The 12,691-nt window shown below is 41.3% G+C and overlaps 1 protein-coding gene across 1 annotated transcript; it reads right to left on the reverse strand.

The window, feature by feature from the left end:
- Positions 1–68: 68 nt before the first annotated feature.
- LOC115202147 (thioredoxin-related transmembrane protein 2-B) lies at positions 69–11,209 on the reverse strand. Its single transcript, XM_029766077.1, has 8 exons — positions 10,878–11,209; positions 10,100–10,160; positions 8,720–8,833; positions 5,401–5,477; positions 5,016–5,122; positions 3,357–3,422; positions 3,080–3,209; positions 69–1,667 (listed from the first exon to the last, which is right to left on the reverse strand). Exons 1-8 carry the CDS (start codon positions 11,064–11,066, stop codon positions 1,488–1,490), a joined length of 924 nt encoding a protein of 307 aa, XP_029621937.1. The 5' UTR covers positions 11,067–11,209; the 3' UTR covers positions 69–1,487.
- Positions 11,210–12,691: the final 1,482 nt, after the last annotated feature.

Below are 12,691 nucleotides of genomic sequence, written 5' to 3' on the forward strand. Positions count from 1 at the left end.
CACCATAACGTTCATATCCCCATTTGTGATATTACTGTAGAGCGATTTCAAATTTAAATTAGACTCACTTTAATAATGTACACTTTTATTGCATAAAAAAAAGTCAGACGCCCCTCAGGGTTTCATCTGAAGCAGGAGGCAGGTTCACCCATTCACAGAATCAATCGACACATTCTGAACGCAACGTTGAGACAGCAGGATTCTACCGTAACCAAGGGAATGTCAAACGAAGTAAAATGGATGCTCTGCCACTTCACCTCAATTTACACATTTCTCTCTGCACTGGTGTAAAAGTGTTTTGTCAACAATTCACAATGACAACAGGGTTAAAAAAAAAAAACAAGACAGTGTTTAGACAGAAACCAGCCCTGAAATGAGAGCTTTTGAAAGTAAAAATGTAATTCTACCTATTGCCAGGACAACAAAATAACTGGTCTAGTTCTCACATGGAATTAGCATTAATAGCAAAACGCTCTCCATCCACAGCTTTCCCTTCAGCATCATCATGAACTGAAAACTAGGATTAGGTGACAACAGAACTCACAACCACTATTACAGAAGGGAGAAAAAAAACACTTGCTAATATTTTTTCAAAATTCCCTCAAAGACAGCATTTTGGGACAGAGGCTGTGGTTCATATATACACACACACATCCTACCTCATTATGGACCCAGTTGGAGGTAGGTAGTTGGCGTGAAATGTTTGACCATGGCTTAACCAATAGTAGGCATGCAGCAAAGAGCCTTTGACAGCAATTGGCTAATAAAGGAGACATTTGAGCCAATGCCTGGCACTGGTCCAATATGAAACACTGCCAGCTCAATCTCACCATACTAGGAGATAGGGTCATGTCTGAAATGGCACCATATCTCTACTTTTGACTAGTGCACTATAAAAGAGAATCGGTTGCCATTTCAGACAAAGCCAAAGTAACTTCAGTTCAATGGGTGCATGCAATTTGGCACATCACGCGTGGACTGGACTGAGTGTGTAAATTCACTCCATATCCCAAATGGGACAAGTTCTAAATTGAGTGAAACACTGAACGGAGTGTATCATTATGGTGTGCCGAGATTAAGTTTAAATCACTCAAAGTCATAAATTACACCCTATTCCCTATATAGTGCACTACTTTGTAGTATTGCACTGTATTAGATAATAGAATGCCATTTGGGACGCACACGATGACGAGCATAGAGGTCCTCCAGGGAACTGGTGGAAAGATCAACATAACTGTCATAAGTATGATGGAGAGACATAAAAAAAAATAATAATCGAACCATACAGTTTAGATTTAAATTAGTTAATATTGAGTTAATCATCATACAATTATTTTGCAACTCAAATCTTGTTGCATACAGTATATAGCAAAACAAAAAAAAGGACTCATAACAATCATGTTTGTTCCCTCGATCGAACATCAGCATAACGCCACCTAGTCCCATTGCGACGTCACACCATTCTTCTGAGGCCGCTGCCTCAGATTCTATTTGTCCTTCTTGGTCTCCGTCTCCTCCTCCTGGGCGTCGACCTCGGGCTCCTCCTCTTCGGGCACGGGCGGGAACTGGGATTCGTTGATCTTGTCGCCCCGGTCTCCCTTGGACTTGTTGAGTTTCTTGGACTTCTGGTAGAGCTCGTTCAGGTTGAACTCCCGGATGATGTTCTCCTGTTGAGAGATTGAGTGTGACAGAGAAAGGTGAGTTTCCGGACATTTGACCGGCAGCACTTTCATTTACCGGACATTTGAGAAATTGACTGGATATAGATATCTATATAGCCATCTATCTATCCATTGGGTGCTTAAAAAAAAGAAGTAAAATGTCTTAACAGTCCACACGCGGTGCTCAGAAGAGACAGAAATCACATTTAGAATATGGTCATTCATATTCACAGAACATGCAAGTTGAGGACGCAACATTATGATGTCCTTCTCCCCGAATTCTGATGGGTACTGAGGATGTTAGAACAACTGTCCACATTTACTTTTCCTCCGGCCAGCGAGACGAGTAACGAACAGCAGAATCACTAGCCTACGTCAATCTACTGTCCTGCATAGCAGAAAAGTTGACCTCTTCTATTAAAATCAGCTTGTCGAGAAATCATTTTCCTATTCCAAAACAGACTCTGGGACAGTAGATCCCAAATTTATACAACCAGTAGGCCAAGGCTTCATAAAAATAAAAGTTTAAGCAATGAGTCCGACGCAACAAATCAGAACGTTTAGCATAAAATGTTGATCAACTATTATTTCTTTACATTTTAAGCGCAGCAATGCACACGAGGCATTTCCACACAAATGTTGGTTCCATCATGCAATTAGAGGGGGAAAACACCAGTGTCAAAAGGGCACCGCACACGCGAGCCGTTTCATGTGACGGAGATGGAAATATGGGTTAGAAATGTAGAAAGAGGGGAGGTGTAATATCCAACAGCTAGCGTTGGGTTGCTAATATGACTAGGATTTTACCTTTGGCTACTGGTCAATGAAAGAATGTTGATATAAAAATAATTGCCTCCACAGATATGGTCTGATTTTGGCTAGGCTACTTTGAAGCAAGGTCAGACATGCCTCAATATGTATTCAAGTGTCCAGGTTTCGAACAATTAGGCACACCTTTTCAAAAAAATGCATATGGCCTCCGGCTTATTGTAAAGTGGTGTGTGATGCACTTAAAAGCACGCCATCCATTGCCTATTTATGCATTTGCTGTTTGAGATGCCGTGGCAGCAGCTCTCGACGTGTCCGACAGATTTTTCCACTCAAAGGCTCTGCATCCTATACGCGTGTGATAAAATCCACAATGAACATACTGTACACCAAATTATGCAAATTAACTTATAGACCGATAAGGATGACCAGTCAAATGCATTTCCATCAATGAATAGGCTAAAAAGCATTATTTCGCAATGGGATTTTTCTCTTCTCCCAGACAATTGGCTGGCGTCAATTTTATTAATCTGCTTTTCTATTCATTTACCAATTTTTTTTTTCATTGGCTAAAAGACTGCTATTATCAGCTAACGGAAACCCTGGTGTGCATGTGTGTATATATTCTGCTCTGAAGCCACTCCTCTCACCTCAGTGAAGCTCCAGGACACGGCCCTACACTTCTTGTCCACCTGGGGGCGTCTCATCACCTCCTTGCCCCCCTGGAACAGCACCAGCGAGGGCAGCTGCTTGGAGAGGGGAGAGGTACTCACCTTGTACCTGGATAAGAGGGATGGAGGAAGGGAAGCTATTAAATGGCGTTTCAAATCATAGCCGTCCAATCAGAACTCTACTTCACTTAAATATAAAATATCTGCAGAGAGAGAGAGAAAGGAGGACAGAGAGCGAATGAGAAAAGGGACCTACTTCTTAGACACGTCTCCATACCGCCCGATGTCCACCTTCCCAAACTTGAGCCCAGCACAGTTATACCTGTAACCATGAGAGAAAACCCATCTATTTCCCAACAAACACAGCAATAGCATTATCACCATCGTCGCATTTCTCACCACACCCCCCCCCAAAAAATAAAATCAGATGTGTTATTTGTTGGGCAACATATGTGGCGCTTTGTTTATAATGCAATGTCTGTTGTCCCAAGTTGATGTGCAAGAGACCAAACAGCCTCGGAACGCACGCTCAGATCATGTTCGAGCCTCGGATTGGACAGTGAAACACACACGCTGGCACCTGCAGGCAACGTGCAGACGTTTCATTTCTCATTCGGTCATGGCTGAAGCCAGCGCAAATTCATACTATTTGTGTGTCCAGGTTAAACGTGGGACGTCCCTCATTATAAACAGTCGGTTAAATTCATGGTTAACGCATCATTTTCACATATATTACAAGCGAATAATAGACAAAACAACAATGTCATTGAACCAATTGACTGGCCAGAGATCAATGCATTCCTCAGCAAAGACGCAGTGCAAGCTGATAGTATTTTGAGCGACCAACTTTCAAGTGTGTCAGCTGTGTGGTGATGTTTACGTCATAACTTGCATTTTACCGGTACGAGCAGTGGCAGTAGGCCAACCGATAACACCGAGACGGAATGCGTTTGAAGTGACGACGCGCCGCCGAGAACAGCTAGGATGTCGAGCAAAGTACATCGCCAGTGGCACGCGCACACACTTCGCGCACATCAGCAGCTCCACAATGATGTGATAGAATGTCTTCAAGGTGGGGGGGGGGCTTTTCGTGGCAGCCAGACGAGACAATCGAAGGAGGATGCGGTGAGCAAAGTTACTGGGCTCAAATTTGACCAAGCTTGATCTATATAGATTGATGCTTCTAATTGTGCATGTTATAAATGACATTTTTTTCATTTTGATGATGATGGAGTATAGCCTACGGCTGGATTTATGCATGCGTTTCCAATGCTACATTCATTTGGCAGACCTAACTTGATTGACCCTCTTTCTACAAAGCCTAATCATATTTGTATGAATATTTTGTTAACGCCTATAGGCTATAGAGATCCATTCAGGTAATGATCTCATTATTATACATCAACATTTTAATTTGATTACAATTATTTAATGTCAATCATTCTTGAATTTTTTTTTATTTTTTTTTTTTTAAATAGTCTACTCTATTACCCTATACATCACATTAAATTATGAGATTGGATTGTACATTTTTTTTTTTTTTAATCAGGAATAATGAAACTGTCACAAGCTATACTTCCAATTGTGTTTCAGTCCTCATGGTTATAACATTGTAACATCTGCATTATTTTAAAGAAAAATAGTGTAGGTTTTCACATGGAATAATATAACTCTTGAAGCTCACATTTGGCCTAGAGGCCTAGAGCCTGCACAAGTGCCTAGGACACTGTAGGGGGGGATCCATTAAACAGTGAATCCATTTTGTCTGGCCTAATAGGGAAAAATGAGATTGAAGCAATTTTGTCTGTTTTGACACAATTCAGGAGAGGATGTAGATTGAAGCTAATGGTTTATGATGCAATGCATTAAAATGGAGGCTTTTGTCGTGTATAGTGAAGATTAGTCGTTGTCTTACTTGAGGGAGAGGTCTGCGTAGACGGCGGCAAAGGACTGACACTCTGGGGACCAGTTCGCGAAGAACTCTACGATCCACGTCACCCTATTGTCCCTCTCCAGCTCGTCCTGCAGCCGGGGCACAAGTCAGCCATCCATTTCACTAAACGTTACATTTCAATCAATACAAATCTGCTCTGTGTCCATTTTGAAATTACCTGATAAAAACACATTTTCAACTGAAATGTCAATAACAATCTAACTGGTGTCATCATCTGCGATCGTGTGAAAGTATGATTTTTGATACACCCATCTGTGTTATTTTCGCTCTATAACATACCATTACTAGAGCAATGGTAATATGGTCTGTTACAGTAGAGCCTTAAGAGGTACTCTATGGTACTCACGTCTATGGTCTTGTCACTGAAGTACTTGATGTACTCTGGGCCCATGTAGAGAGGAGGCTTACAGGTCATCAGGAACACTGGAACAGATAAATCAGCCATTCAGTGAACAGAAGGAAGGGTAACGAGCCAATCAGAGAGCCGAATGAGGGGTCATCAGGTTATAGGTCATGTCATCTAACCAGGCATTTACCGGTTTAATTCATTACCGCAACAGTAGAGGAGCGTGTGTGTGTGTGTCTGTATCCATGTATGTACAGTTGAAGTCGGATGTTTACATACACCTTAGCCAAATTCATTTAAATTCAGTTTCACAATTCCTGACATTTAATCCTCGTAAAAATTAGGTCAGTTAGGATCACCACTTATTTTAAGAATGTGAAATGTCAGAATAATAGTAGAGAGAATGAATTATTTCAGCTTTTATTTATTTCATCACATTCCCAGTGGGTCAGAAGTTTACATACACTCAATTAGTATTTGGTAGCATTGCCTTTAAATTGTTTAACTTGGGTCAAACGTTTTGGGTAGCCTTCCACAAGCTTCCCACAATAAGTTGGGTGAATTTCGGCCCATTCCTCCTGACAAAGCTGGTGTAACTGAGTTAGGTTTCTAGGCTTCCTTGCTTTTCAGTTCTGCCCACAGATGTTCAATAGGATTGAGGTCAGGGCTTTGTGATGGCCACTCCAATACCTTGACTTTGTTGTCCTTAATCTTACATCTACACGTTCCGCTAGCGGAACGTCTGCTCCAATATCCAATGATGGGCGGGGCGCGAAATACAAACTCCTCTAAAATCCGAAAACTTCAATTTTTCAAACATATGACTATTTTACAGCTATTTAAAGACAAGACTCTCCTTTATCTAACCACACTGTCCGATTTCAAAAAGGCTTTACAGCGAAAGCAAAACATTAGATTATGTCAGCAGAGTACCCAGCCAGAAATAATCAGACACCCATTTTTCAAGCTAGCATATAATGTCACATAAACCCAAACCACAGCTAAATGCAGCACTAACCTTTTATGATCTTCATCAGATGACACACCTAGGACATTATGTTATACAATACATGCATGTCTGTTCAATCAAGTTCATATTTATATCAAAAAACAGCTTTTTACATTAGCATGTGACGTTCAGAACTAGCATTCCCACCGAACACTTCCGGTGATTTTACTAAATTACTCACGATAAACGTTCACAAAAAGCATAACAATTATTTTAAGAATTATAGATACAGAACTCCTCTATGCACTCGATATGTCCGATTTTAAAATAGCTTTTCGGGTGAAGCACATTTTGCAATAATCTAAGTACATAGCCCAGCCATCACGGGCTAGCTATTTAGACACCCAACCAGTTTAGCCTTCACCAAAATCACATTTCCTATAAGAAAAATGTTCTTACCTTGCTTGTTCTTCGTCAGAATGCAGTCCCAGGACTTCTACTTCAATAACAAATGTAGGTTTGGTCCCAAATAATCCATCGTTATGTTCCATCAAGACGTTTTGTTCGTGCGTTCTAGACACTATCCCAACGCTAAATCTTGGCCACGTGCATGGCGCAGAATGTGACAAAAAATTTCTAAATATTCCATTACCGTACTTCGAAGCATGTCAACCGCTGTTTAAAACCAATTTTTATGCAATTTATCTCGTAGAAAAGCGATAATATTCCGCCTGTCTGTATACTGAGGGAAAAACCGAAAGCCGGGGGCGGGGCGGGTCGCGAGCGTAAGGCTTAGTCCACTGAGTGACCACTTAGCTTTTGCTCTCCTTTGTTTCAGCCAGGGCTTTGAATTACGTCATTCCTGTTTTTCCCGGGCTCTGAGACTCCATTGGAGACGTGGGAAGTGTCACGTAACAGCAGAGATCCTTAGTTTTTGGAAGAGATGTCAAAGAAAGAAAATAAAAGGTCTGACAGGGTACTTCCTGAACAGAAGCATCTCAGGTTTTTGCCTGCCATAGGAGTTCTGTTATACTCACAGACACCATTCAAACAGTTTCAGAAACTGTGGAGTGTTTTCTCTCCAAAGCTAATAATTATATGCATATTCTAGTTTCTGGGCAGGACTAATAATCAGATTAAATCGGGTACGTTTTTTATCCAGCCGTGAAAATACTGCCCCCTAGCCATAAGAGGTTTTAAGCCATTTTGCCACAACTTTGGAAGTATGCTTGGGGTCATTGTCTATTTGGAAGACCCATTTGTGACCAAGCTTCAACTTCCAGACTGCTGTCTTGAGATGTTGCTTCAATATATCCACAATTTTTCATCCATCATGATGCCATCTATTTTGTGAAGTGCACCAGTCCCTCCTGCAGCAAAGCACCCCCGCAACATGATGCTGCCACCCCCGTGCTTCATGGTTGGGATGGTGTTCTTCGGCTTGCAAGCCTTGTATTTTTTTTTTTTTTTCATCAGACCAGAGGACATTTCTCCAAAAAGTACAATCTTTATCCCCATTACAGTTGCAAACCATAGTCTGGCTTTTTTATGGCGGATTTGGAGCTGTGGCTTCTTCCTTGCTGAGCGGCCTTTCAGGTTATATTGATATAGGACTCGTTTTACTGTGGATATAGATGATTTTGTACCCGTTTCCTCCAGCATCTTCACAAGGTCCTTTGCTGTTGTTCCGGGATTGATTTATACTTTCATCTCTAGGAGACAGAACGCGTCTCCTTCCTGAGCGGTATGACGGCTGCATGGTCCCATGGTGTTTATACTTGCGTACTATTGTTTGCACAGATGAACGTGGTACCTTCAAGCGTCTGGAAATTGCTCCCAAGGCTGAACCAGACTTGTGGAGGTCTACAATTTTTTTTCTGAGGTCTTGGCTGATTTCTTTTGATTTTCCCATGATGTCAAGCAAAGGGGCACTGAGTTTGAAGGTAGGCCTTGAAATACATCCACAGGTACACCTCCAATTGACTCAAATGATGTCAATTAGACTATCAGAATCTTCTAAAGCCATGACATAAACAGCATGGAAAATTCCAGAAAATTAAAGGCACAGTCAACTTAGTGTATGTAAACTTCTGACCCACTGGAATTGTGACACAGTGAATTATAAGTGAACTAATCTGTCTGTGAATAATTGTAGGAAAGATTCCTTGTGTCATGCACAAAGTAGATGTCCTAACCGACTTGCCAAAACTATAGTTTGTTAACAAGAAATTTGTGGAGTGGTTGAAAAACGAGTTTTAATGGCTCCAACCTAAGTGTATGTAAACTTTTGACTTCAACTGTATGTGTGTGTATGTATAAACAAAGTGTCTATGTGTGCACACCTTGTGTAGTGCAAGTGTGTGTACTGACCGATGCAGAGGGTGAGGTAGAGCAGGCCCATGCGGATGTCCAGTCTAAAGAAGAGGATAACGTTGGCCACCTTACTGAACAGAATGATGTTCCCCACGTGCTGTTCCACCGTTACTGAGACAATGAGAGATGGAGAGGGGTTACATCAAGTAAACAACAATGGGGGGGTGATGAGAATAACTTAAAAAAATAATAAAAATAACTATTGCATAGAATAAGGACAATTTGCAGGTTGAAGACAATAGTGCACTTGGGGAGGAGGAAACAAAGATGATAACATTGACAAAGAACAATAACATTGAGAGAGAGAGAGAGAGAGAGAGAGAGAGAGAGAGAACAGATGCGAATAGAAGACAGGAACAAACAGTTTTGTAAAACCATGGGTAAAGGAGTGATATGAAGAGCTATGAATATGAAAAAAAGTGAAGTGTAAAAACTATTTGGAGTCTGAGACAGAGGGACAGTTTGTAGTTGAGGCCTAACAACTGAGGGATTCACTTTAGGGAGGAGGGAGAGACAGGCAGATGAAAGACCAAGGGAGTGCCAACAACAGAGCGAACATAACGTAAACACCACAAGGTCAACCGACATTTCTTCCTATGAACGATCTATTAAAACAGTCTGTTTACAACACTAAACTATTCATTTAAATAGGGCTGTGTGGACAAGACATTTGCCATAGCAGATTGGTTGAATACCTACGACAATAACGTCAATATACAGCAGTAACCTAGAACAAACAAAAAAACTTTGGCTTCCCACTAAACAATTTGTTCAGACAAAGTTGAACTGTCTGAAATGTTAGCCTTGTGGATACAAAAGTGAAACTTCGCTAGCAATGTGTGTGGGTACTTCTTGTTTTACTGAAATGGTAACCATGTGTTGAATGTCATGTAAAACAAACATGTCTGCCTGCTGAAGGAGACCCCTAGCTCCAACAGTTTCCAATAGATACAACAGCCTCAGAATTGGCTATATCATAAACATTCAATCAAAACAAAAATGTGCTTTTTGTTCTTCATTTAAGTTTAGGGATAGGCATAAGGTTGGCAGTGTGGTGAAGGTTAAAATCTGATTTTAAGATGATCAATTGTAGAAATATGCAGGGTTTATGACCTCAGCCACCCAAGCCACAGTCTATTCTCCCCACTTCCATCACGGCAAAAACTGACGACTGGCCAATAGCATCTACCCCCAGGCCATCAGGCTGCTGAATAGCCACCACTAGTCATACTTTTCACATCTGTGACCCTGTGCATGTGACTAATTAACTCTAAAACACTATGTAGCTAGTGATGACCAAATGAGGGGGGTGGACAGTTTTCTAATGGTAAAACACAACTCTGTTAATGATTAACCTGGTTCAGGGCTGATACTTACTAGCTCTTCTGTTTTTCATCATGACGATGGCACTGAGGAACATAAGAATCTCCACTTCTCTCTGTGGAACATGAGAACAGAATAAACATCGCATTTACGTTTATAAAGGGGGGTACCTGGTCTGAATGCATTCTCTGATTCAGAGAGGTGCGGTGCATAATCGATATCCATGTATTCGGCGTTAACTGCCTTGCTCAGGAGCAGAACGACAGCTCGGGGATTTGATCCAGCAACCTTCCGGTTACTGGCCCAACGCTCTAACCACTAGGCTACCTGCGGCTCCAGTACTAGCTAGGAGGCTAAACAAGATGTTACAGGTTCAGGTTAGGCCTGCAACTAACTCCAGTATTGCCAGTGTCAACCTGTTGTTTTTTGGGTGGTTTTCGTGCATGCTACATGGTGGCAGTGGCACTTTCTGCCCGAGAAAAAAAATGAAGGCCCTGGTAGCCTAGTATCAGAGGGGGTTCGCACCTGCTAACTCCCCAGTATATTCACCATTTGCGCGGTTCTGTCTCATCACCTGCCTGTTACTTTCCGATCTCGGTTCGGGTTACAGCCTATATCACCTTTCAATGTCGAACCCAGGCCAACTCCCATCGAATTTCAATGGCCATTCATGTAGCTAGCGTCAACACTATGTCATCACATTTAGCATAGGATAGCTAAGTTAGCTAGCTCGTTGGCAATCTAACCAAAGTCTTTCTCCCGACCTAATCACGTCCCAACATGTATCTCTATATTTTTCAATCTCCATTTTTTTACACCATCCAATACTGACCCAGTCAAAGTCGCAGGGATTGCCATCCTCTCGTTGTGTCGAAAGATGTTCGCAGATGCCTGGCGTCTTGCGGATCATGAGAAACCCAATTGACATGAACAGAGACGCGACATAGTATGGCTTGAGCAGCCACTTGTACACCTGCGGCAAGTGGTAGAGGAATGCGAGGAGAGGTGTTAGCAACGCCATTTTCTAATTTAGATATACAAATAAAATAAAACAGCCGGAGGAATAGGAGAAGATGAGGCCGCCTGGAGCAATGCTGAACTCGTCGTGATGCGACTCGCAGGATAGATTTCCAGTCGGCCAACGTGTAAACTGCAAATTAAAGGGGAGGAAGGATGCCGCGGAGGTCACTGCGGACGAATCCTTGGAAATGGTCCCGCCTCCTTTGTGAAATGGTGATGATTGGCTAGTTGAAAAAATCAAAGGAACGATGATTGGTATACATTTTGCAAAAGAGGAAGGAATAATGAAAGACCAGACCAGACTTGGGGGAAAAAATTGCCTTTTTGGAATACTTTTTACATACAGGGCTTGTTCGACATTGCAGCCGACAGTGCAGGCGACTGCCGACTGACTCCCCCACTGGTGGGGAAACTACCCAAATGTCATACTTGCGTAAACGTATTGATACCTAGAAAGTTTCTCAAGTAGAAGTGAAAGTCAGCCAGTGAAATACTACTTGAGTAAAAGTCTAAGTGCATTTGGTTTTAAATATACTTAAGTATCAAAAGCAAATGTAATTGCTAAAATATACTTAAGTATCAAAAGTAAAAGTATAATTCATTTCAAATTTCTTATATTAAGCAAAGCAGACGGCACCATTTTTGAAATTTTATTTCAACTTTATTTAACCAGGTAGGCCAGTTGAGAACACGTTCTCATTTACAACTGCGACCTGGCCAAGATAAAGCAAAGCAGTGCGAAACAAACAACAACACAGAGTTACACATGGAACAAACAAACATACAGTCAATAATACAATAGAAAAGTCTATATACAGTGTGTGCAAATGAGGTAGGATGAGGGAGGTAAGAAAATCAATAGGCCATAGTGGCGAAATAATTACAATATAGAGATTAAACACTGGAGTGATAGATGTGCAGAAGATGAATGTGCAAGTAGAGATACTGGGGTGCAAAAGAGCAAAATAAAGAAATAAAATAAATAACAGTATGGGGATGAGGTAGTTGGATGGGCTGTTTACAGATGGGCTCTGTACAGATGCAGTGATCTGTGAGCTGCTCTGACAGCTGGTCACACTCCAACACATTATTAACAAAAGATGCATTTGTGTTTAGTGAGTCCGCCAGGCCAGACGCAGTAGGGATGACAACGTGTTCTCTTGATAAGTGCATGAATTTGACAATTTTCCTGTCCTTCTAAGCATTCAATATGTATTGAGTACTTTTACAATATTTTCTTCAGGAATGTAGTGAAGTAAAAGTAATCAAAAATATAAATAGTAAAGTAAAATACAGATACTCTAAAAAAACTACTTAAGTAGTACTTTAAAGCATTTTTACTTATTAAGTACTTTACGCCACTGGTGGAAAGCCTTCCCAGAAGAGTGGAGCCTGTTATAGCAGCAACGGGGGGACCAACGCCATATTAATGCCCATGATTTTGGAATGAGATGTTTGACAAGCAGGTGTCCACATACTTTTGGTAATATGTCTTTTTTGAGGGGGCTTGGCTTCCCCAGTGATTTTACCAACACACCGCTACTGATCATATAACATATTCTAAGATGTTTAATAATTTGGGTCATGTAGCCTATTTTAATCATCATGAAACACAGTCCATACAGA

Source organism: Salmo trutta, chromosome 11, assembly GCF_901001165.1.
Source record: "Salmo trutta chromosome 11, fSalTru1.1, whole genome shotgun sequence".
Taxonomy (NCBI): Eukaryota; Metazoa; Chordata; class Actinopteri; order Salmoniformes; family Salmonidae; genus Salmo; species Salmo trutta.

Excerpts from the sequence above, each read along its gene's own strand:
- LOC115202147 (XM_029766077.1), bottom strand. The coding sequence starts at position 11,066 with ATGGCGTTGCTAACACCTCTCCTCGCATTCCTCTACCACTTGCCGCAG. Across the intron at positions 5,478-8,719 it reads CTACCTCACCCTCTGCATCG|TGTTCCTGATGACCTGTAAG; the intron begins GTCAGTACACAC and ends TATCTGTTCCAG. Across the intron at positions 1,668-3,079 it reads TGTCCTGGAGCTTCACTGAG|GAGAACATCATCCGGGAGTT; the intron begins GTGAGAGGAGTG and ends ATCTCTCAACAG.